Raw genomic sequence first — 26,548 nt, forward strand, 5'->3', positions numbered from 1 at the left:
GCTGCCATGTCCCCTTCCCTTCCCACATCTGCTTCCCTGATGCCTGCTTCCCCCCCCCCCCACCCTTCACCCTCCTCTGCTGTCCTGGCTCTTGCCCTTCTCATTCTGCTCACCCCTTTGGGGACCTGCCCCCTCCCCTGCACCAGCCATTCTCTTCCCCCTGTGCCCATTCCTCCTCTAGCCCCACTCTGATCTGTAGCTACCCCTCTCCATCCCCTCTCCTAACACCTCCGGGTCCACCTGTCATGCCTCTCTCCTCTGTTCTCTGGTGCCCATCCCTCCTCTACACATGTCTGCCTTTCTGCTTCTCTCCCACAGTCCCCTGGCACCTGCACCTGCCCTTACCCCTGCACCTTCCTGGTGCCTCCCTCTGCCCTCCTTCTCCCTGGTGCCCACCCCCTCATCACTCTGCACCAGTTCTCCTCATGCCCCTCTGTGCCCTCACATGTGACTTGCTCCATCCCCGCCTTCCTCATGCACAGCGCTCCTTCTAACCTCTCCTCTCCGGGCACCCCCTTCCTCTCCTCAGCCTCTTTCCCCTTAGTTCTCCCCCTGCCCATTCCCTCACATTGTGCCTTCCAGTTTGCGGGGACTGGAGCCCTCAGTCCAGCCCCAGAAGCCCCCCGCAAAGCTAGTGTACTACACGCCAACTGCACTCCCCCTCCCCTCTCCCCCTCCCCCCTGCAGCTGGCCCTCGCTCCAACCACACTCCCCCTCTTCCCCCAACCCAGCTGGCCCTTGCACCTACCATACTTCCCCTGCCTTCCCTCCGCCCAGCTGGTCCTTGCATGGACCGCACTCCCCTGCTCTCCCTGTGCCCAGCTGGCCCTTGCACTGACTGCACTCTCTCTGCCCATCCCAACCCAGCTGGCCCTTGCACCAGCTGCACTCCTCTCCCCCCCCTCCCCCCGCTATCTCCCCTGAAACTTAGCTGAACAGCGAGACGGATCCCTGCCTTCCTCTCCACCCAGCTGCTTTCCTGGGTACCAACAGGAAATGCCTCCCTCTGCTCCTTTTGGCTGGATTTCCAGCAGCAGGGAAAGGCTTCAGGAACTGGCCCTCCAGTCCCCTGTCCAAGTGAGGGGGAGGGGAATTAACAGTGCGCAGCAGCATTTTTTTCCGGGACTTTTCAGAACTGTGTGGGGCACCGGGACAGGACATTAGAAATCGGGACTGTCCCGGGAAAATCAGGGCAGATGGTCAGCATACAATTACCCCAAGGCTGAAGCCTAAAGTCTGCTGGAGAACTCCCCTTTCTCCTGCAGTCTTGTGTTTCACCTGTCTCCAGAGGCTGGGCAGGAGCAACAGGGAGAGGGGCTGATACATTGTCTCCCCTCCTCCCCCCCAACCACTGCCTGGAGGCCATTGTTTCTGCACAAAAAGCACCTAGGGTACGTCTACACTGCAGAGAAAGATTGAAGTTGCCGCTGACGATCTTCCAGGATTCAAATTAGTAGTCTAGTGAAGACAGCTAATTCGAAGTGAGAAGGGCACTCTGGTTGATGTCAGTAACCCTGCTTCCACAAGGAGTAAGGGAAGTCAAAGAAAGAGTGTTCTTCCTTCAACTTCCTGTATTGTAGACAGCGCCAGAAGTCGAGTTAGGCTTCTTAGACTTCAGCTACACAATTAATGTAGCTAAAGTTGCGTGTCTTAATTCAACTTTGTCCTATAGTGTAGACTTACCCCTAGTGCCATGGTTACCAACAGGTCGATCGAGAGGCATCCGGCTCCCCCTCCCCCATTTTCCTCCCACCCCCAAGAAGTCCCACTACTTACCTCCAGTGAAAATGGAGGTAGTGCTGACTTCCCGCAGGTGGACAGAAGTCCCGCAGCTTAGCGCCACTTCCGGGGGTTCCGGACGTCTGCTGGCTGCTCTGCCAGGCGCACTGCGGGAGGGGGCGTCGGTCCCAGAGGAGGAGCACAGCAGGGTTTCCCTGCGCCGCTGGGGGGGGAGGGTTCATCCCCGGGGTAGGCACGCGGGGGAGTTTCTCTGCACACGTGGGGTTTCCCTGTGCCGCGGGGGGAGTCGGGCCCGGAGGAGGCACGTGCCGGGTTCCCGGGGGGGGGGGGGAATCCTGGGAGGAGGCAGATGCAGGGGACTCTCTGCCTCCACTGGCACCCTGCCCCCTCTCCCCACTGCCCAGTTCCCTGTCCCCACTCCCCTGTCCCAAGCCACAGAACTCTGTCCCCATTGGCACCCTGTCCCCAGCTGCAGAAACCTGTCCTCTGCCCTCCCAGCACCCTGTTCCCTCTCCCCTGCCCCCAGTTGCAGAACTCTGTCTCCACTGGCATCCTGTCCCCTGCCAAAGCACCCACTAGCACCCTTCCCCAGTACTATGCCCCCTGTTCCCACACAGTTGGGGCCACATTAGTGAAGCTTGAAGGGGTTTTTTTTTGCATCTCACTTGTGTGGCCCCCAACTGACTTTTCTTGGGTCAGTGACCCCTGACTCAAAACAGGTTCCCTGCCCTTCTCATAAATAAAGACAATGCAGAAACTTTTTGTTTGACATAGTATTTTATTTAAAAATGAAGCCTGGCCAACAAACCCCCAGTTGGGGCCAAGCCCCCATCTGGCCACAGCATCATGACACTCCTGCACTCCCCTTTCCCCCAGACCCTACATCTGAGCCTATCATACACTGGAACCCCCTGCCCTGAGCCCCTCACACACCCCAACCCAAATTCCTGAACCCTCACATCCAGAAGTCTGTGGCTTGCTTAGTACCCTAACCCTACATCTGACCCCAACACTGCCTGGCCTGAAGCCCCCTCCCTGAGCCAGCGTCCCCTTATCCACCTTCTCCTGCATCCAGATTTTCTCCCAGAACTTGCACCTCTTAGCCCTTCCCACCCCCAAATCCCTCATTCACACCCCAGATCCTACACATCCTGTCTCAACCCAGTGAGGGTAAGGCTAGACTGCAGGAGTTTTTCAGGATTCCGGAGATATTCCAGAAAAACACTTCTGCATCCAGGGATGCATTTGTTCTTCCGCTTCTTTTAGTGGAAGAGCAAACATGATCTTTCGGTCACCCTTATATTCCTCTTTCCATGAGGAATAAGGGGCCTTCCAAAAGAAGGGTTTTTTCTGACATTTGGTCCAGTCTAGATAGGCCAAATGTTGGGAAAACCTCTTCCTACAGAAGAACTGGGGAAAAAAGCAGCAGTATAAGGGTTGGGGATAGCAAGTGATGGAGAGGAGGAGACTAGAGAGGGCGGGGCTTCAAGGAAGGGGTGGGGAGGTAGATCTTGGCTTGTTCTGTCATTTAAAAAGTAATCTTGGGTGTAAAAAGGTTGGAGACCACTGCCCTAGTGGCTACATGCAGCCAGGGTAACTAGAATAAGTTAATGAATTTAGTCATAAGTGCTAACTGCCTCTTTCTGTACAACAGCATGAAAGTAAATTTAAGCTTGTTCCACTGTGTGTAATAAAAGAGTACATTTATTGTTTATTCACAAAATTGTAAAATTTGGTATTTTTCAGAATAGTTAATAATTTTCTTGATGAAAATATTCCCTACTTTTCAAGATTATAAACATTTATAAAATATATTGTATAATATCACTATATTAAACTAAATATTTGTTTTTTATAATAAAGTACATACAATATTTGCCTAAATACCTATCAGAGTATATTCCTAAATACTTATCAGAGTCTTTTATCTATTCATAAAAATATAACTTTCTTTGTTAACAAAATTACTTTTATGGATATGCCTTTATAACCAGTTGAAGTACAAAATAAGTATATTTACCAAGCTAATCAGAATTCACTAGTTCAATAAAAATGCTCAAGTACGTCATTTTTGCACATTCCAAACTAACCAGAGGTTGGATCCACATATTTAAGAGAAAAAAACATCTGTAATTTGTGATCAAAGTCAATAGGTCTATTCTGAGGTTCTTTGTATTTACGGGTCATTTTAGTACCCAAGTAAGGGATGAGAGCACAGTGATCTATGAACTGCTCCAATTTCCTCTTGTACTTCTTGCGTACATATTCTGAGCTCCTGGGGTTATAAGCTGCAAAAAATAAACATATTAAAATATATCATATTTATTTTTAATTTATATTGCCATCATCATGATATATGGCGTCATATTACAAATTCAATTCAGAAAAATCAAACATCTTTCCACCTCAACTACTGATAACACTATCACAGGCTACATCTGAAGGCAACCTGCCCAGATTTAAAAAAGAAAAAAGGCTTGGGGTGTGATTTTCAGAAGTTCAGAGCACTCATAACTTGGATTTAAATAGCTATATGTTCTCAGCTTTTAGGCCTTTAATGAACAAAGCATGTTAAAATACATCTTAAATAGCCAACTTGAAACAAATTTCAGGACCAAAGGCCTTACACAGATGACAATCTTCCACTTCACATTCTGGTATTCAACCATGGTAACAGAAAGCAAGAATATTCTTGTTAACTGTCATGAGGCATAGGAGTAATGGTAATTTAAGACAGTCAAATCTCAGGTCAGTCAATGCTGTATAGATGATAATAAATATCTTGAATGGGACCTAGAATTGGACTGGATAGCATGTGCTATAACAATCTGTCCAGCACTGTTATTAGGGAACTCTGGGTGAGACCATGCCTATTATTTTGGCCCATCAGAAGATTGCTTTCAAAGACATAAAAACACTGAGATGTGATTTTAAACAAAACCCTAACAAACTAGGAATCTTTTCAATTGGAGCATTTGCTAGACATGAACTCTATTTCTGATTTTCCTATTTGAAAATCAGCAGGGTGGATGGATTGAGGGACATATTGTGAAAAGAAATGATCAGGTAACAAAACTTCCATTCTGGAACCCAGCATCTGCCACAATCTGTAACCGATGTGTGGTACAGCACAATAGTGAAATAGTAAAATACAGGAACAAACAAGGAAAGAGACAGTGAAGGTAAAAGTGAGGGATACAGAAATCCAAGCTGCTTCAGACAAAAGATTTAAAAAAATTACAATGGGACCTGTACACAAAGTACTTTCCCATAAAGGATGTATTTTAAGACGACAGGAGGCCCACTTCAATGTGAAAAGTATTGCTCAAGACCAAGTGGTTGCTCTATATCTCCTCTGTTGAAGTCAAGGCTTTGTCCAGAAAACTGATACAGAGTTTGTGGAATGAAATTGAATCCTTGGAACTCTTTAACAGATGCTACAAAAGTATTAATTCACCACTTCATCTGCTCGGTTAGGGAGAAAGTAAAGGAAACATGAGGCTGATACTGCAGATGAATCTGTGCATTTGAGACACATTTTCATGTTCCATTACCTGTCCAGATGGTGCTTTAATTTCTTTTTAGGTTTCTAATAGTTTGAAAGTCAGTATAACGATTTCCTGAGAAGTGTGGAAAATGTAGTTAGATTGATTAGAAAGTATTTGGAGATAGGAGAACCTCTGTTCTTGTATAATACATGATATGGTTCTTGTATTAACAGAATATTCAGCTCTGAAACCTTTCTTGTTGAGCAGTCATTAGGAAACAGATCTTGATAGAAAGATAAATATTAGAACATTTGTGATATTATCTGAATGTGATATGACCATATAGATCATTGTCACAACCACTGTTCTATATTTGCCACAAATCTTGTACAAAATAAATGTCATAATTTTCTGGTTATGATTGATATGCTATTTATGTGCATGTATCATCTCTGTACTTGAAGATATGAACATTAACTGTGTACCTGTTTTTTAGATGTTAACTCCTAGAGTTATACTGACAAAACAGCTAGGCAGCATGTTTGGGAAAGACTATTCAGGTTGATTGGATCATCAAAAAACAGTCTCTATTCAGACCCAGTCTGATAGTGTTTCACACTGCAGTCTTCTTTTGAAGTATTTTTGCTCAACTTCCAAGTTTGTTACTTGTGTCCATGGAGCTGGAAGTGCTCTCCTACTGTTTTCTTTAATGTTACCATTCTTAATGTTTGATTTGTGTCTATTCTGTTACATAGAGACAGACCAGTTTGGGCAATGTATATGGCAGAGGAATATTGCTGGCATATGATGGCATATATCACATTAATAGATGTGCAGGTAACTGAACCCCTGATGATATGGCTGATGTGCGTAGATCCTATGATTATGTCACTTGGGGTAGATATGTGGACAGATTTGGCAACTGGGTTTGTTGCGGGGATTGGTTCCCAGCTTAGTGTTTCTGATGTATGGTGTGTAGTTGGTGATGAGTATATGCTTTAGGTTGGGGGCTATCTTGTAAGCAAAGACTGACCTGCCTTTCAAGGTCTGTGAGAGTGAGGGACTGTAATCTAGGATAGTTGTAGATCCTTGGTGATGTGCTGGAGAGGTGGAGAAAAGTGAGTTCCTCACTGTTTGTTGAGGTAAAACACTGCTGTCATGTTGTCTATGTGAACTAATAGGTTGCTTCCTCAATCTGCAACAGAAATACTTGACACTCCAGACTGAAAGCTTTCTGTAATACTGATGTTCTTTAATAATGATGTGTAAAGCTATGTTCTCTGAGGATCACAGATCCTGTGCCTGTAGAGAACCAAGCTGGGTCCTCCATTCCAGTGACAAAGCATCTGTCACTACTAGCTTGAGAATTAGTTGTGGGTAAGCAAATGGAACACATACCCGCACATTGGTTGCATCTCTCCACTGATCTAGGAAGGAAAGGACATGTAGTCCAGTTGGTGGTAGCTTGGTAAATAGACTGATGCCAGCCAGCCCATCAGAATTCTGAGTTGTAGTCTAGTGTGATGAATGCAAAAGGCCATGTGACCCAGAAGCTTCAAATTGTTTTGTGTTGTTGAGACTGGGTTAGGTTTCAGTTCTATGACACTTGTTCAAATTGCCTGAACTCAAAGTCTGGAAGAAAGTCCAAAGCTTGAGTTTAATCTAGCACAGTCTTGTGACAAGGTGTATAAACCCTTCACTGGACAGCAGGAGATTAAGAAGCAACTCTAGTCTTAGGAGACCCCACCTCTTCACTCATGGCAAACATATTTGGATTGGAGGCACAGTTTAAAAGCCAGCCAGAGAGATCAGTGGGGGCTGGCAGACCAGGAAGAAAGACATAGTATGGAGCTCTAGAAAAGGATGGGACCTGATCCTAGACCCAGCCAGGGAATGGAGGGGGAGAGAGCTGCCCCTATAATCTTAATTTTTTGAACTGGGGAGAGGAGAGATTTTGCTATGTTGATTAACAGTCCCAGATCATTGAACACTGAGCAATAACTGTTGATTCAGGGTAACACTTCTGCATTTGCTCTTTGGATCAGCCCTTGATAAGCCAGTTGTCTAGACTGGAATAAACCTACACTTTTGTCCTTTTGAAGGAATGCAGCTACAACTGTTATGGCCTTTGTAAAGACTTTGGGGGATGATGTCAAGCCAAAAGGTTTTGTAGTGAACTGGTAATGGATTTTATTTACCAGACATCAGAGGTACTTCTGGTGAACTTCACTGATTGCCAGATGGAAGTAGGCATCGTTTAAGTCAATGGTGGCATACTGGTCCCCAGCATACAAGGAAGAGATAATAGAAGCTAGGGTGATCATGTGAAACTTTATCCCTTTTCATTAATTTGTTGAGTTGACATAAGTTTAAAATTGGTCTTAGATGTCCTTTTTGTTTTTGGAATTAGGAATGTTGGAATTAAAAACCCTTCATTCTGAGACCATATGAAACCTCATCTCTTGCTCCCAAATAAAGAAGTGATTGAACTTCCTGGACACGGTATTTCTTGTGATCCCTGAAAAGGCAGAGATGGGGTAGAAAAAATGGGAGATTATATTCCACTTGCTCAATGCACAAGACCCACTGATCCACAATAATTTAAGAGGAAGTACTGCAAAAGTGGGACAGATGGCTTGTGAAGGTGACAAGATTTGGCTCTGGAGAGATGGAGACTAATATACTGATTCAGATTGGCCCACCAAAATGCCTGCTTTGCCATTCCTGAATGACTTGAGGGGCCCAGAGCTAGAATAGCAGGAGTGTGAGGCCTAAGCCTGTACACCTGGATCTCTCTTTGCTAGGTCTTGTCAAGGAGAAGAAGCAGAACACTGGCATGTCTGATGTGGCCAATAGTGCTTGCTGATGGGCAGGGATGTCAGAATGGGTCTAGATTCCTTAAGTGCAGGAAGCTTGCTGTCTGTGGTCCTCAAATGGTTAGTCCTAGATAGCGCTCTTTACTTCAGAGGGAAGATGAGAAGACTGTAACTAGGATGATCTGTTCATGGCCACTGCAGAAGGCATGTTTCTAGCTGCTGACTCTGCAGTGTCCAGCTCTGCCTGCAGTGAGGTTCTTACTACTAATCTGCCCTCATTAACTAGGGAAGAGAACTCTGGTCTAGCATTCTCTGAAAGCAGCTCTTTGAACTTTTCCATGGAACTCCATAAATTAAAATCAACAGTTCCAGCAGAACCTGTTGGTTAGCGATACACAGCTGCAGATTCCCTGTTGAATAAATTTCTCTGCCAAATATATCCATCTTTTTAGCATCCTTTGATTTGGAGTGGGGTGGGGTGGCAGCCTGTTATCTTTGACATTCTCTCTGTCATTAGCTATTGTCCTAACTAATGAGCTTGGTGGTACGTTCGTACAGAGGTACTCAAAACCTTGATAGGACACACAATATTTTCTTTCTGTTCTTTTTGAGGTGAAAAGCAGTGAAAACCATCAGAAACAAAGTCTTTATAGGATCTACTATTATCTTGTTAACTACAAAGCTAACTGAGAGAGAGCCAGAGGATTAAAAAGTCAACTGGGTGATATGAAGATTTTCTGACCTCTTCAGTCTGCACACCTAAGTGTTCAGCCACTTTCTTTAGCAATTCCTGATATACTTTAAAGTCATTAGGAGGTGAAGTTGTTTGTGATAAGGTGTATCTACCCCACACTGGCTCTGTTGGGACTACTTGGCTGCACTGCTCAGCAAGCAAGGGCAGCTGTAATGATGCTAACTACTAGACCATTGCAGTCATCAACTTTTCCATTTTTCTTTTCCATGACACAGCACCCTGAGATAGGGTGTATCTACCTTGTGACACTGTTCCAGACCAAATAGCATCATTTGTCAAGGACAAAGGGCAAGTCAAGTCTGGGAGAGCTAGAATCTCCTCTATGGGTTGCTGCTTTGGCACTAGAGGCTATGTCTACACTGCAGAGCTATTTCGGGATACCGGAAGTATTCTGAAATAGCTATTCAATGTTTATTGAAGCAGCCCATTATTTCAAAATAGATTTCAAAATAATGGGCAACTTATTCTGATGTCTTGGTAACAGGGGCGGCCCGTCCATATAGGCGAACTAGGCGGTCGCCTAGGGCGCCAAATGATGGCGCAATATCATTGAGGGGCTTCGAGGGGGGGCGCCAATTGCATGGTTCGCCTTGGGCACCATTTACTGGCAGTGAGTCTAGGGCCGCCCCTGCTCGGAAACCCTCAGTACATGAGGATTAAGAGGCATTTTGGAATAGTGAGCTATTTTGAAATTACCTTGAAAAAAGCTACGTAATTTGCACAATGGCGTAGCTTATTTCGAGGTAAGGGTGCAGTGTAGATGCACCCATAGTCTCCTCCTTATGCTCAGTACTAGACCTAGTACCAGACTCTGGAGATGGAGCTGCTTGATGCATAGATAGACTCAGGTTTTATAGACAAGAACATGGAGTTTACACAATATAGAGAATATCTGAACAATGTGGGAAATCCCCATGGGTTCCAAAACAGCTACTGGAATGGGGGCCAGGCTTCATTGTCCTGGCCACATTCCTATGGGAGGTACCATTGGTGGTAAGTAGGAAGAGAGGGCATCGGCTAAAACCAGCACATCCTACTTCAGGGTTAAGACATGTATGACACGTACCAGTCTAATGAGGATAATTCCCTTTCTTTTGACCATGGCAGAGCCTATGCTGTTGGTTTCAAGGACTTGTGCTGGGATTCAGGTGATGGGCAGAGTGACACCATCAAAGCAGGCTTTCCCTTGAGTGGCACTAAGAGACCACCTATTTGGGAAGTGGGCAACTGGGGTTTTGGTGGTGGAATCATTGGTAGCATTGCTGGGGACCTGACTCTTGTAAGGACAGGGACACCAGCACAGAAAGGCAAAGCAAGTTTCTTGTTGCTGCAAAAACCTCTGGTGTAGATGGCACTGCGATGGGCTCTTTTTGCAGAACCAAAGATGTTGATGGTGCCTCTTCTGGCCTCAACAATGCCCCTTGTGGTTCTGGAACTGAATTTGAGAACATAGGCATACATTTGGAGAAGGAGTGCTTAGGGTTCAAGTGCATGTTACTGAATATCTTTACCATCTTACCAGACTTTCCCTGGAAGTCTTATACTTTTTCATTAGTACAGGCGAGGGGGAATGGTGCCAGGATTCTGCTAACACTTGAGATGTGCTTCTCACTGAAGCTGCAGCACTCAGACTGGGATAACTGACTGTGGGCTGAGAATTGCTTCCTTAGCAGGAATTTCAGCCTAGTCCTTCCTATCCTTCTTCATCCTAGGCTTGAACAACCACATTATTTCTCTCACTCACTCACTCACTCACTCACTCACTCACTCACTCACTCACTCACTCACTCACTCACTCACATGAAGAATGAGAGAGAAATTGTTCCAGTACAGAACATAATTTTGACATAAATTGTGAGCAGTATAAGAAGGAGGGGTAAGAAAGGGTCTGCCATACCTACACATAACATGCATCAGCAAGGGGAGCTCAGGCCACTAAATAGGTACCACTGAGGGGGGAAATTTCCAGTGCCTTTGTGCTGGGTTCACAGACTAGGTCTAGACTAGGGAGATTTTCCGGGATACCAAAACTCCACTGTGTCTAGGGAAGGCGTCTGCTCTTCTGACATTTTTTGCAGAAGAGCAGATGTGCTCTTTCGGAAGCCCTTTCTTCCTTATTTCACAAGGAAAAAGGGCTCTTCCGAAAGAGGAGGTTTTTCTGAAATTTGACCAAATTTTGGAAAAGCCTCTTCTGAAAAAACAATTGGAAAAAGATACGCAAATTACGGAGCGCAATTTGCGTACCTTTTTCTGATAAAAAGTGGCAGTCTAGACATAGCCTAAGCATGGGAGCTCCATGTGCAAACACTCAAAGAAGAATTGAGCAAAGCAGCAAGAGTCTGTAAGACCAAATGCAAGTCCCATTCTGGGATGATAGTCACACGTCTCTCAAAATTAGTGGTAAGGCATCTAATAGCCCTGGAGGCTTATGAGTGGTTGAAGGATAATTCTGTTGCTCGAGCTCACTACACACTCCTAAGGGTCAAGACATGTCTCCCTTACTGATGCTAGTAAGGTGTTAATTAATCTTTTAGAGAGGACTCCAGTGCTCTGAAAGCTCCAGAGAGACACAAAGTATATGAAGAAAATGACAGAGAAGATAAACTTGCAGTTACCTTAAAAACAAAAGCAAAAAACAGCCCACATAAAACAAGAGGTTAAAAATAACAAAAGGCAGGGGAGAGCTGAATCACTGAACATATTGCTCAGTCAGAGGCAAGACTTCTGGTGGGTGGAAGAAACGGGTGTGGTCTTGCACCAGAGTCCTCAAGCAACAGCACCGACCTGCCTTCTATATCTGCACAGAAGGCATAGCTCAGTCACAAACCAGGGAAATGTTAGACTCCTGAATACACAGAAAATCATGGCTAGCTCATGGGAAATAAAAAAAAAATTCTCTGCCCATGACCTGCCCATGACTACTACTATAAATATCCCTGAATAAATCTTAGTTACTACTGGGGCCCCAGAGTGCTGTTACTTTATAGAGCCCCAGGGGCTAATTGCCTCTGGCTACCTGCTGCTCCAAGGCTCTTGGGGTCGCTGCTTTAACAGTCTCCAGGGCAGTCACCAGGACCAGTGCTGCTCCAGGACTGCTGCTCTGGGACCATTCCTGGGATTGCTGCTGCTCTGGCAGCCCGAGTCCATTGTCACTGGCTGCTGCTCAGGTAGCCCCTCAGCCAGCTGCCTGGAGCTGCCTGAGGAGCAGCCAGTGTAGCTGGCCCCAGGGCCGTGCTAGCAGTGGCTGTGTGATTGGTCCCCAGGCTGGTCAAAGCTGTTGAGGCAACTCTGGGGTCAGCCATACTAGCCACTGCAGCTGCAAAAGTCATAGAAATTCACAGAATCTGTGACATCAGTGACAGACTCACATCCTTACCCATAAGTTTTGAAATTTTCCCCAGTGACACCATAAATAAGCAGGCAGGTCAACAACACTTTACTGTGATAAAGGCTGCTAAAAATCTAATGACACCATCATGAATGTTTGAGTTGTATCCTTCCTTAGAAAGTTACCAATGCAGCTTTTTATATCATAACTAGGTCTAATTTAGTTGATCCGTATCTGAATCCATGCTATTGAGCTGGCCTTAGAGCTACTAATGCTCCATATGACACTAAAATCTATTTCAGCTAAACCATTTTTAAAAACAGATCATGCACTGATATTTTGGTCGATCCTTTTCTGGAAATTGACGTAGGTCAGATAAATGTGCTAAGTTGATCTTTCCGTATCCTTTATTACAGCGACTCCAACCAGTTTTTAAAATGGTCCTGGTTGTCCAAGACTAGCTTGTACTACAACTCCAGCTAGCTTTAAAAGCAATTTAGGTTTTTTTTTTTTCAAACTAGTTAATTTTGGATGGGGAACATTTCCCTTGTGCACTAAGTAAAGACTCACAATATTTTTGTGGGGATATTAACACCTCTGTCACCTTGATGCTCAATAAAAACTTGTTATTACTATGCTATGTATAGTATTTATTTTTTAAGGAATCAGACTTTAGAAGAGTGGGGAAATAATTTTTATCTAACAATATTATATACAATAATCCATTGTATTTATTCAATTAATGCTATTATTATAGCACATGTTTTATCTTACCTTTTAAATGATAGGCCACAAACAACAGAGCAGTTTTTTTTACACTTAGGAATGGAAACTTTGGCTTTAAGCAGCCCACTTCATTCATTGCTTTTATTAGGGCAGTTGCTATCCCCTGAAGATATAAAACACATTTTAAAAGGCCATATAGTAAGAATTTGAACACAGTATACCAAAAAATTCATTAAAGGCCTGATCTTGCTGCCACTTAAATCTGTCTATATAAGTTTTGATATGCCATGGTATCCAAGCATTTAAATAATTGGGAGTTTTGGTACTGACATCAACAGAAGTAGGATCAGACCCTAAATAGTTATTTTCTCCATGTATATGTCATAGAGAAAGAAAAGGCCTGCTTAGTATTTATTTAAAGAACATTTTCCCATGGCAAGGTGCCATATTATTAGCAACACCATGTAAGTATTAAGTGAGAGTGTGTGCAAACATATGTATACACACATGCATGTCCAGACTCACCAGTGCAGTGTAGTTGCTCCATGCTGCATGGCACTGTTATCATACTTAAGAATTCAGTTTAACTTTCAGAGAGGATCACCCCAGAACAAGGGTGATCCTCCAATGGCAAGGTGCCAAAATAGGGTTTCTTATGACACATAGACCCAGTCTACATTAGGGAGCTGTTTCGGAATAACACCTCTTATTTCAAAATATCAAGCAGAGCATCCACACTATCAAGCCCATTATTTCAAAATAATGGGCTGGTTATTTTGAAATCTGTACTCCTGCTTTCCTGGGGGAATAACGCTTATTTTGAAACTGTTTTTTTTTTTTTTTGAACTAGCATTAGTGTGGATGATCTGGTGCTGCTAATTCAAAATAATTGGCTTCTAGAGGTCTCTCAGGGCATGTCAAAGCCAAAATAAGCTATGCAACTTGAGCTGTATAGCTTAAGTCGAAATAACTTATTTCAGCTTTTGGCGCTGTCTGCACAGCTGGAAGTCCGAATTAGAGCACTCTTCCTCTGACTTCCCTTACTTCTTGTAAAATGAGGTGATAGGAGTCATAGTAAGGAGTCCCCCAGCTTGACATTATTTCGACATTACACCAAAATAACTGCTTGCTGTGTAGACGCGGACTATGTTATTTCATAATAATGCTGCTCACATCTGTACTTGGGGCCACTCTTGCAACACCTGCCAGATCCACTGCTCCCCTTCTCCTGCAGAGCTTAAAGCAGCAGGCTGCAGGAAAAGGACTTGTGGCATGTGGAGAGCTTTGCCAGCTCTGTGCCTTACAGCCTCAGCAGATGGAGCATGGCAGATCTCAGTGCTCCGTCTGAGCCCCCCCTTTACTGCCAGCACTCTCACAGCACTCTTAGCTGCCCCTGGCCAGGGACATAGGAGAGCACAGGCCTGGACAGGTGCAGAGATCCTGGACCTCATCGAGGTCTGGGGAGAGGAGACCAACCTCCAGGGTCTCCAAACCAGAAAGCCGGAAGGCCATCAGCTTGTCTGACAAAGGCCACACCCAGACTCTCAACCAGGTCCAGATGAAAATCAAGGAGCTCTGGCAAGCCTACAAGGCCAGGGAGCAAAGCAAACACTCTGGGATGGCACCTCACACGTGCCACTACTATCAGCAGCTCAATGCCATCCTGGGAAGGGGACCAGCCACCCGCACCATCATTGTTGAGTGGAGCTAGGACACACTCAGTGTCAGCCTCCTCGAGGGCAGGGTTGCAGATGATGAGGAGGAGGAGGCCAGCCATGCAACCATGCCTGCAATCCAGGACCTGTTCCTCACCGTAGGACTAGTCCCCCGCTTCCTACGATGTCTCCCAGACATTGGATGAACCCGGGAAAGGCACTTCAGGTGAGTCTTATAACTTTCCCTAGACACACAGGGGCAGGTGATGGACTGCGAGGGGCTGCATGCTCCTCGCTAGCCTTACTCGGCCTGGGAGTTGCACAACAGCCTGGGCACCTGGTGCACATGGAGTGCAGTCCAGAGCACCCAGCCCTCTGATGCTTTCACACAGGAACCCCTTGGTCCTTCTCACAAGATTCCTGGAGCGGCCTGCCTTACTCTGACCTCCATGGTGGGACACCTTCCCATGATAAGCCATCGCTCAGGAGGCTGGGGTCATGTAAATACACAGGAGTGCCACACATGCCACAGGGTTATGCCTGCACTCAGTGTGGTGATGTGGAGGAGACTGATCCCCTGTATGGGAACCTGAGGGAGGGAGGCAGAGAAGGGGATCCCTGTAGCACTCTCTCTGGCAAATGGCCTCCCCACACTCCCCTCCCCTCCTCCAGGGGTCAGAGATAGAAGTTCTCTCTCTGCAGGACGCTGCCAATGCTGAACCTGGTGTGTGTAGGACACAGAAGGAAGCTGAGCCTCCCTGTCCTCCCTCCCACCCACAGGCTCCTGGCCTGGCCAGCATCTTCCAATGCCTGCTTGTCCCCAGGCCATGGGTGTTGTGATGCTCCCCTGGGATGTACGTGCCCCTGAAGGAAAGTGCCTATTGTCTAAGCAACATACGGCTTTGCTCGAAGCACACAGCCATTGTCTGAACTGAGACCCTCAGTGTTGGCTCAGAGATTAGGGCTAGACTTCATATGCAGTTTCTCCTGGGATGACTGCCCTCGTTACTTTTCTTCAAAGCTGCGCCAGCTGTGAGCGTGGCACATCCACCACCAGGACCCACTGAAGGAAACTCACCTGCTGCGTCAGTGTAACAATATGGTTTTTCTATAGCCATATTGGAAGGCCTCTAGCCATATTGAAAGGCCTAAAGCCTTCCTCTGCAGCCAGATTGAAGAGCAGCAGCCATTAGCTGTAAAGCTTGAAGTCACACTCTTACATTCTATCTTAATTGCATAAAAATAGTGTAAAATCAGACTGTTAAGGAGACTCTGTCCTAATGGCACCCACTGTCACCAGATAAAGAAACATCTCAAGATGAGTAAAGAAGACTTAGTTTAACCGCATTTCATCTGGCAAAAGACTGTTTATCAATAGTTGAGGTTGTAGAATCCTCATTCTATTATTATGGTCCTCACTTTGTTATTGTTTGTATGATCTTTGATTTTAATTGTTTCTTTCTGCTACGTAATTAATTATGCTAGGTGTAAATCAACTAAGGGGGTGGGGTCTGCTTGATTAGGTAATTGTGTTACAGTATGTTATAATTGGTTAGTAAAATTAAACTAAAACAATTGGTTACAGTATAGCTAAGCAGGTCTCAGGTTTCACTATATAAATTGGGACCCAAAAGAAAATTCTTTGGGAACTAACTCCAGGACACAGCTCCAAGATCAGAGCTGCCAGACCTCAACCTTGTGCCAATGACACCATTGTGAAACTGGAGTCCCTCAGATGGACTTGATCCTGACTGGCCATCAAGATGAGTTCATCTGTCTCATTGGGAGTGGTGAGCACTGTATGCCTGGTGTGTGCATTTGTTTTTGATAATAATAAATAGAGATTAAGTAGGCTATCACTGTGTAAGGCTCTTTCACTGGTAAAAGATTCCACAAACCTGCAAAATGTAATGTTACGCCTGAGCCCTAGGAATGGGTGAGGGAGGGTGCCTATATTGGAAAGGTTACACCTGAGCCCTACAAACAGGTAAGAGTGGGTTCCCCTAGAGAGTGTGAGTATTTTGTGTGGCCTGGCTCCAGTCCCTCATCCAGGAGCTCAATGAGGAGCACCAGGAGCAGGCTGCTGACCAGGAGGTGCACCAGGTTGACTGGGAATGGAGGAGGACATACTGGGACCAGCTGGCATGCCAACACAAGGCCATGTGCTCCTCCCTCGCCTTAGTGATGGAGCACATGACTTCGTGCATGGAGCGGGCCACCAGCCACTTTCCTCATTCCCATACAGGGCCAGACCGAGCCATTCTGGTGCCCCAGGCAGACAATTGAATTGCACCCTAGGTTGGGGGAGGGATCATGCGCGGCCCCACCACCGTACCAGTATGTGGGGGAGGACGCATGCGCGGCCCCGCCCCTGTGCCGGCACGTGAGGGAGGGTGCACGGGGCTGGCAGCGGCAGGACGCATGTGCCCAACCTGGCTACTGCCGCTGGCGCACAGCCCGGGACCGCCTGGGGTGGGCCGAGCCTGGCCGTGCAGGGCCCTGTGGCCACGGAGGGAAGGGCGCTACTGGCTGGTGCTGCGGGAGTTAACGCGGCCCCCGCTCCGGGCGGCCACTGAAGGGTGGCTGCTGAGAGCTGCTGCAGCCTGTGATCCAGGAGCTGGGCATGCAGCGCCCCCCCATAGGTTGGTGCCCCGAGCAACTTTCCAGCTAGCCCATGCCTTAATCTGGCCCTGCTCCCATGGCTTCCCCTCATAGGCCCCCCAGGGGTCACTGGAGCCCCAAAACACAGGGCAGTGGGACCTCTCAGGCAGCCAGAGCTGACTGAGGCAGGCACCAGTCCCAGCTCTGTCCCTGAGCCCCCCTTCGCCCTCCTGCCCACTGCAGGTTCTTTCCCCAGTCCCTTCCCATTGTATATCCCTCAAATAACCAGACTTGTTTTTTCAAACAAAAAAGGCTTTTTTATGTGCTCTGCTGGGGAGGGGAAAAGGTGGGAAGGGATGACAAGAGAAGGGAAGAGTGGGGGAAGAAAGACACACAGGGGGAATGTAGGAGCCTCTTGTGGAGAGGCACAGGGGAGAGTCTCACAGCTGGCCTTGGCTGAAACTCTTCCTCAAGGCCTCCCTAATGAGCACAGCCCTTTGATGTGTGCATCAAATGGCATGGGGTCTGGCTGCTTGTAAGCCCTGGCCAGCTGTTCAGCTTCTACCCCCAATCCTAGCAGGAAAGTCTCCCCGTTGCTCTCTCAGAGGTGGTGGAGCACACAGCAGGCTGCCACCACAAAGGGGATGTTGCATTTGCTGAGGTCCAGGAGGGTGAGAAGACTCCTGAATCTCCTCTTTAAGCATCCAAATACACACTCCATGACCATGCAGCACCTGCTCAGCCTAGCACTGAAGTGCTCCTTGGTGGGCTCCAGGCTGCCCATGTAGGGCTTCATAAGCCAGGGGAACAAGAGGTAGGCTGCACTGCCCGGGATGTAATGGGAAAGTCCCCAACCCTGATGGTGTAGTCGGGGAAAAAAAGTGCTGGCATGCATCTTTTGGAAGAGGCGAGAGTTCTGGAAGATGAAAGCATCATGCTCCTTCCCCAGCCAGCAGACACTGATGTCGGTGAAGTGTCCCCTGTAGTTCATGAGGGCCTGCAGCATCATGGAGAAATACCCCTTTCTGTTTATGTAGTTGGAGGCATGCTGAGTTGGGGATGGGGATGTGAATGCTGTCTATATCCCACCCTCCAGAGTTGGGGAAGCCCATGGCAGCAAAAGCCATCAGCGATGGTGTCCACATTCCCCAGAGTGACGACCCTCTGTAGCAGCACATAGTTTATGGCCTTGGCTACTTGCAAGAGCAAGGCCTTGACTGTGGATTTCCCCATGGAGAACTGGTTCCCAATGGAGCAGTAGCTGTCTGATGTGGTGATCTTCCACAGGGCGATGGCAACATGCTTCTGCGTGAGAATGGTGGGTCACATGTGGGTGTCCTGTTGCCTGAGGGCAGAGGCGAGCCACTAGCAGAGCTCCAGGAAGGTGCCCTTCCTCATGTGGAAGTTCTAAAGCCACTGCTGGTCATCCCATTGTTGCAGGACGATGCGGTCTCACTAGTCTGAACTGGTCTCCCTCCGCCATAAGCGGCTTTCAGTGGTGTCCAGGGGATTAAAGGACATTTGCAGCAGCAGGAGTGCCAGGACCTGGGTGAAGAGGTCCTCTGGTTCAGGCTGGAGCAGCATGTGGCATTCTGGACAAACTGTGCCATAAGGCACAGCGTGAGGCCTGTGAACCGGGCACTGCTTTGCAGCAGCTTCAGCTCCATGTTGTTAGTGCAGTGGTGTCTGCAAGGGCAACCAGAGCACACTGTGTCTGTTTGGTGTCCCACGAGAGGGGAGGTAGCAGAGGAGTGGCATGTGAGATGCAGCTGTAGAGAGGAGCCCCTGAAAGCACACGTTGCAGCTTGCCTGACCAAGCAGCCACAGGAAGTATCCACCCTCATGGTGCCCTCTCCAGAGTGCTTCCAGGGGCTCTAAATCTGAGGCAGGCTTCAATCAGTGTGGGCGCGCTATTTGGAAAAAATTCTGAACAATTTCAATGCTTCCCCATGGTGGGGACATGCTATTTCGATTTTATTTCAGGAGTTATTATTTCGATTGTACTTATTTTGAAAATATTTCCTAGTGTAGACATGCCCATACTCTCCTTGTTGCCAACACAGCATGGAAAAGAAGGCGTCTGGGGCCAGGGTCTATGTTTTTGTTTTGTGTTCGTACAGAACAACACTACACTATGATTAAGACCCTATGTGCAAGTGCAATACAAACAAAACTACACAGATATTTCCATATACCATGCCCGTCCTCTGCATCCTTGGTCTTCCCTCACCATTAAAGCCTGGCTTAAGATAGAGCAGATCTCTATGCACAAAGCAGCACCAATATAAGAACAATGTAAATGCCAGCTTTATATCATCTGCACATTCCACCTACAATGGATTAGTGGATTGCAAGATGGATTAGTGGGCAGATGTATGATCATAGGCATGTAACAAACTGAATGGGTATTGATGTTCACTCCATATATATTTTACACAAAACACTACATATGTAGTAGTTACAACTCTGGGATAAATTAAGAGAGTCATAAGTTGGGCCCTACCAAATTCATAACTATGAAAAATCTGGCTAAACTGAGGAACCAGGCATACATTTTATCACGTTGTTTTGTAGTTTATCATTGATCTTTGATCGCCTCACTTGAATTCTGCCCATTAATCAATCTTCCATAGGAGTGCTTTAAGATTACAAATCTCTGGATAGCTTTAAATAGCTGCCATTTTTAAAACTACTTCTAGTGTTTTCCTTTAATTGTAAGGACATATATTATCTTGTTCTTTCTTAAATTTCTATTAATAAAACCAAGATTAATATTACACTTTAAAATAAAAACTAAAAATCAGAAGACATAGTATGATCCTATGTTGTAGCTTAAATGTAATTTAAATAAAAAAACCTGAAAAACTAGCCTGTTCAAGGTATCCAGTCAGAGGAAGAGCAGTAAGTAGAAATGGTTCCTTTATTGGAGGGAGTTTATGTGGAAGCTTCTGATTCCAGTATTGCTCTGGTAACCTAAGACACAGAAGTGAAGTGCTTTCAGGACACAGAAAATATGAAATAATTAAGTTAAAGTTAATAAATTCACCTCATAAACTTCTGGAGTTTTTCTTCATTTTCAAAAATATATAGCTTGTCTCGATATTCCACAGCATACTCAGTAGTGCCAGGTACCAACGCTTCATATCTCAAAAGACAGAACAAGAACAAGTGTGTATTTACAGGGAATATGAAACATCACTTGTGCTATTTAAACACATTGAATACTGGGACAGTTCTGATCTAATAGCTCTATTAATTACCAAAACAACTGGGTATGATAGTTCATGCTCCCACTACTTGACTGACAGAGCTACTCATAGTTCAAAATTTGAAGCAGGTACATTGCCTCAATAAGGAACATGGGCCCTTTTCTAGACTTGCCTGTAAACAGCCTCCTGCAGGGACCGTTTCTCTGGATGAGTATCTTTAAAGCTGAGAAGGGGTGATATAGAAGTGGCTATGTTGGCTCTGCCCCAACCATGGATTTCCCCATGAATGAATGCCCCAATACCTGTTTAGGGGAGCTTTGTTGCCTTATTATGTGATACCGATGACTCAGTTTGTATCTTTTTAGAATGCATGCAGGTTTGGGTGCTGTTTTAAATAATTAACAACTTGAAAACACAAAGTAAAACTTGGTTGAAACCATTCAAGTTTTTTCACAACTGAAAATAAGGTTACAGAGATCCTCTCTTCATAGGCCCTATTACCCTTCAAATGCTCATGATCACCTTATGTTAAGCATTTTCAGAGAAGGTAGAGGAGGGAGTCTTATGTGATCTAGTCTTAAGGTTAAGATTCTTTCATGGTTATTTTTAGTAAAAGTTAGGGACAGGTCACGGACAATAAACAAAAATTGACAGAAGATTTGGCCTGACTTTTACTAAAAATAACCATGACAGAATGGAGAGGACGGGGGTCCCACACTGTTGTTGAGGCCCTGGCATGCCCTGAGTGCCTGTGGTGGCTCAGATATCCAGGGTCTCCAACCACTCATTGTGCCACTACCCACAGTAGCTGAGATCCCACATGGCAGCTGGGAGCTATGGTGGGGCCCCGCAATCTACGGTGTTCAGGAGCCCCAGGGTCCTGCCACCCACTACCCATGGTGGCTGAGAGCTATGCACTCTCTCCTATGCCCACAGCCTCCCTTTATTGGCTGAGACTGTGGTGAGTCCTGCCACGTGTAGTAGTTGAGAGCTCTGGAGCCCCCACTGACTGACAGCACCAGCCTTACTACCCTAGGATTGAAGCAGAAAATGTTATAGAGGTTTCTGTAAATTACAGATTCTGTGATCTCCATGACATAATATTAGGGTGGGTCTACATTGCACCGTTATTTCGAGATAACTAGCATTATTTCAAAATAACAATGTGAGCGTCTACACAGACATTCTGTTATTTCAAAATAATGGACAGCTTATTCTGAAATCTGTAAACCTCCTTTTTTGAGGAATACCACCTATTCCGAAATAGCTATTTCAAAATAAGGTGTGTGTAGACTCTCCACTGCTGCTATTTTGAAATAGACCCTCATCAGGACCATTCTAAGTTATCCCTCCCCAGTGCCTCTTGAGGCTCTAAATTAGGGAAGCTTGCCTCGGACTAATTTTGAGGCTTCCCTGCAGTGTACATGTGCTATTTCAAAATAAGCCATTTAGAAATAACTATTCCAGAACAGCTTATTTTGAAATAGCTGTGCAGTGTAGGTGTACCCTTAGTCTTATGTGTTACGTAGTAAATGACAATAATATGCTTGGCACTGTACAAGAAAGAGCTTACTGTATAATTACCTCCCCCAATCTATGCCCCAAAGTGTTCAGGGGTTAGCCATTTGGTCAACTTTCCCCTACTTGTTGCAGGAGACCAGGTGGGAGGTTTGCACCTTAGCTCCAGCAAAGATCTTTGGAGGGATAATGAACCTATTTGCTCGCTGTCTGTTTCTTCTGCAAGAGATGTGTAGAAGCTGATCCTCTTGAGGATGCGCCTCATTCTGCTCATTAGAAATATTTCAGACCAGGATAACAGAATTGAAAATTAATAGGATATCTTTCAGACTCACAATGACAGCTAATGGGGCATCAACAGCAGCTAAAGCAGCAGTTGTTTTTAATTCTCACTACTGCAGAAAGAAAAAGAACCAGTCATATCACTAATCCTTAATACACAGGTGGGGAACCTTTTTTGGATCAGGAGTTGCTGACCCACAGAAAAATAAATTGGGAGCCATACCAGAGCTTAGGGGGGACCCAGACTAGTAGATTTTTTGGGAAGGGATTGCCGGGAAACAGGCTTGAGGTGTGGGGTTTGGGTGGGAGGAAGAGCATAGGAGCTGGCTGAGAGGGGAGCCCCGAGCCTCAGGGGCCAGATCCAGTCAAGCCAGGGCCACATCTGGTCCACCTTAGGTCCATCCCTGCTTTAGGAAGACACTCATAGATCTTGAGGAGGGAAGAGATAGCCTAGTGGATGCACATTCACCTAACATATAAGAAAGAGATTGGGATAATTTCACAGGCTGCCCTGTGAATATATCAGAAAGTTTGAAGAATGAAAGGCTAACGAACCCCACCAGACAGAAGCGGGAACTTTGGCTTTTTTAGGGAACACAAATCTATGGTGGTTTAGCCCACTTCATGTTGTATGCGATTTCATCAATGTTTCAGGAACATAATGAAGCCCAAAGCCCAAAATATTTCAAAAGTTTGTAACAAAGGTTTGGCAAGGAGTTGTAATTGTTTTTCCTGCTGAAAACAGAATAGAAGTACTTTGTCAGGCCCTTATTTGTTTTTTAATAAATATTCTGGGAAATGTGAGGATTTACCTTTGTTTTCCATCTAGGTAAGTGACTGGACAGTATCCTTGCATTTCAGCCTTTTTAGGGAATAAGGCCTTCACTTCTGCCATTGTCAGTTTCTTTGGTAGCATATCTCGTGGGGGAAGAGGATGAGGTGCCAATGGTGGCACGTACAACTCTGGTGCATTCAAGAATTTCTGTAGTAAGAGAAAGCAAACTTTTTGTATGATAAATGAAACACTGCACAATACAAGAATTATACAAACTGCACAAGATGTGGCTGACTGCATTCTGGTTCTGAGGCCCTTTCTTGTTACCAGGGACGGATGAGAGTTTTGCGAGGCCCAGGGCACGGGGCCTATTGAAGTGCAGGGCCCAGGGCAGCACAATTTCGCGTATGCACCATGGCCACAGCCGACAGGTAGTAGTGCATGCGTGGGGCCTATTGAAGTGCGAGGCCCGGGGCAGCCACCCCGCTCGTCCTGCCCTATATCCGCTGCTGCTTGTTACTTCCCTCTCTTTCACAGGGTTGATGCAGCACCTGTTCCTAGTAAAGCCATCCTTACTCCCATCCCACCTTTGCTGAAGCCATTGAGGCCCTTACATTCAATTCCTCCTGCGAAGCCATTTTGTAATAGTGTCCTCGAAACTCTGCTGCAAACTGCAATGATGAGGTTACAGAGCAATCAACCAGTTCACTCTTTTCTGCGAGGCTGACAGGACAGTATTGTCCAAACTCTCCCAGCCGTGACTGCAGCTCTTGGGGTGTGATACATAAATCAGCAATACTGGCTGCTTTTCCTGTCAATAATAGAATAAAATGTTATTTTATAACATTTAAACATTTTTCACGTGCAGTACAAAATGTCGCCATTTATGAAGATTATATCCAGTGTGGAAATGAAACATTTATACTCAGTGATAAGAATTATGAGCTGGCAATCTTTATAAATAATTTGATTATTAAAGTAACTAGACTGCAAATATTTTATTAATTTGTTTTGGTAACTTTTACTTTAGCAATTACTTAAGAAATACAATAGCTAATGTTGCAGGATCCTGCACATGATTAATTAATTAGACAACTTTCTTTGAAGTAGTTCTGCATTAGGAGTGTACAGTTTCATTCCTCTGATGTGAAGGGACATTTCAATTGTTATGTGAGTTATTGACAGAGATGAAAAGGAGTTTAAATTTGGATGTGATAAAAGCTCTCATTTATTTACCCCAGTCCTACAAACTCACAGGTCTAGCTAACTCAGGATCATTCAAGATCTCCTGGAATAAAATGTCTTTTAAGAAAATAGAAAGTATATTTTAAAAGTCTGATGCTCAAATTATACAGGCAGTCCCCAGGTTACATGGATCCGACTTACATCGGATCCCTACTTACAAACGGGGTGAGGCAACCCTGCACTAGCTGCTTCCCCCCAGCAGACCAGGGAGACGCGAAGCTAGCGCCCCTCCCCCCCCAGCAGACCAGGGAGACGCAGAGTGGCTTTTCTCAGCAGACACCTCAGCTTGAGAATAAAGGACTGAGGGAAGTGAGGTGTGGGAGAATAAAACTGAGCTCTGGAGAAATGTTTGGCTAGAGTTTCCCCTACAATATGTACCAGTTCCGACTTACATACAAATTCAACTTAAGAACAAACCTACAGTCCCTATCTTGTACGTAACCCGGGGACTGCCTGTATATTAAAGAGTAACTAAATATCATTTGGTTTATGACTGAAGTTTAGGTGCAAATGTGAAGGATGTAATAGAAGAAGCAAAAGGAAGGTGTAAAATAAGCCAGTTTATTTTTCACAAACATTCTAATTTAGCTTGCACCATCCTCAAGCACAGCTGTGGCCAAATTCAACTGTGGTATAAGACAGTGTTTCTCAACCAGTGGTAGGAGTACCCTTAGGGGTACTTGAGAGAAATCTGGGGGGTATGTCAACAACTGAAATTTGGAGAAAACTGAATTTTTGTTTTAAGTTTTACAGCACTTTATTATTTTTGTACTTTTTACACCCAAAAATGTCATGGCCCGCATGGCTATGATTAAGTTGTTTAAACAAAAGTATTGCAATGATAAGGCACTGTGGGGTTGCAGTCCCTGCATGGGGGTGGGTAGAGTGTTGGATAAGGAGGACCCTCAGGAGAGTGGGGCTGGGGACTGTGGTGAGTGGAGTGGGGGTGGGGAGGAAAGCCCCATCCCAGGGGGCTTGTGCTGTCCCACCATCACACAGCCCTGCTGCTGGGGGAGGAGCAGCCTCATAGGAAGTGGCTCCTGGGGTGTTTGGGGGGAGCAGGGGAGGGAAGCAGGGTGGACACCTCCCAAGGGCTCAGGCACCCCTTCTCTCATTCTCTGTTTTGTGTGTTTCTTTGTCTCCTTCTGCAGGTGGTGAGGGCCATCAACTCCCTCCTACTGAGGAGGGTCATCCGTCTGGGAGACCTGGACGTGACTGTGGCTGGATTTGCTGCCCTGGGGTTCCCAAACTGTGGGGGAGCAATCAATGGGACACACATCCCCATTCATGCACCGGACCATCGAGCAGCTCAGTACATAAATCGGAAGGCCTACTTTTCTGATCATCGGGGACAATTTACCGACATTTTTGTCAGGTGGTCGGGCAGGGCACACACTGCCTGTGTGTTTAGGAACTCAAACCTGTACCGTAAGCTGGAGGTGGGCACATTTTTTGCCCGCTGGGACCTTGCAGTTGGGGACATGCACATGCCTCTGTGCATAGTGGGGGATGTGGCATGGCATACCCCCTCATGTAATGGCTCATGTAACCATGCACCGGCCACCTGGATCGCAGCAGGGATCTGTTTAATGCCCACCTGAACTGGGCCAGGATCCAGGTGGAGTGCGCCTTCGGCGACCTCAAAGCATATTTTCAGTGCCTCCTCACCCACCTGGACGTAAGGGAGCACAACATCCCCAAGGTGGTGGCAGCATGTTGTGTCCTCCACAATATTGTGGAGCAGAAGGGACTTACTCCTGGGCTGGGGGGCAGACATCGGCTGCAAGAGCCGAGCATTTGAGCAGCACCTGACAGCTGCCATCCGCCAGGCCCATCAGTTGGGGGGCTCATCTGGGAGGCCCTGAGGGAAAGATTCTCTCAAACACTCCACTAACTCTCCCCTAACTATCCCTTCCTCACCACAACTCCTCCCTTTGCCCCTTCTCTGTCCTCCCAATAAACACAACTATTTGGTTTTGAAAAAAATACAGTCTGTATTAATTAAAGATTTAGAAAAGGTGGACATGGGGAGGGAGGCTCTGAACTGAGAGGGGGGATCAGAACTGGGAAGGGAGCTCTGAACTGGGAGGGGAGTGGCTTGATGTGCCACCTCGGCTATGGGAAACTGGTCGGGGTTGTGCGGGTCCGGGGACCACAAAGGGGTGGACAGGGGGGAGGGGGAGCAATGCAGCAGGGTCAGGATTGGCGGAGGGGTACAGGAGGAGGGGGAATGGGCATAGCGTGGGGGGCAGGAGGGCGGAAGCCAGGAGCAGCAGCATCAGGCGTGTGTTCCATCAGGTGGGACATGACGGCACACATGTTATCGCGCCGCTTCATCAGCTGGTCCCAGGCGTGCTCCCGCCACTTCAGGTCAGCGTGGACTTCGTGTGCCAGGGTCTGGAGGATGTCAT

The 26,548-nt window shown here is 46.3% G+C and overlaps 1 protein-coding gene across 6 annotated transcripts in view; it reads right to left on the bottom strand.

Annotated features, from left to right (window-relative positions):
- Positions 1-2,606: 2,606 nt before the first annotated feature.
- Positions 2,607-26,548, bottom strand: part of AK9 (adenylate kinase 9) — a 174,062-nt gene continuing 150,120 nt past the window's right edge. For 4 of the 6 annotated variants that reach the window (XM_025184731.2, XM_075923970.1, XM_075923971.1 and 1 more), the window contains 6 exons: positions 23,507-23,703; positions 22,930-23,099; positions 20,155-20,253; positions 19,979-20,081; positions 12,901-13,015; positions 2,607-4,028 (listed from right to left, as the gene is read on the bottom strand). In XM_025184731.2, the coding sequence (XP_025040516.2) occupies positions 3,826-4,028; positions 12,901-13,015; positions 19,979-20,081; positions 20,155-20,253; positions 22,930-23,099; positions 23,507-23,703 (887 nt within the window). In that variant the 3' untranslated portion in view covers positions 2,607-3,825. Of the gene's footprint in view, positions 4,029-12,900; positions 13,016-19,978; positions 20,082-20,154; positions 20,254-22,929; positions 23,100-23,506; positions 23,704-26,548 lie in introns of those variants that run through there. The other 2 variants (XM_075923972.1, XM_025184734.2) reach the window with 2 other exon arrangements.

The sequence above is a fragment of the Pelodiscus sinensis genome, chromosome 3, assembly GCF_049634645.1.
Source record: "Pelodiscus sinensis isolate JC-2024 chromosome 3, ASM4963464v1, whole genome shotgun sequence".
In the NCBI taxonomy this organism is placed as follows: Eukaryota; Metazoa; Chordata; order Testudines; family Trionychidae; genus Pelodiscus; species Pelodiscus sinensis.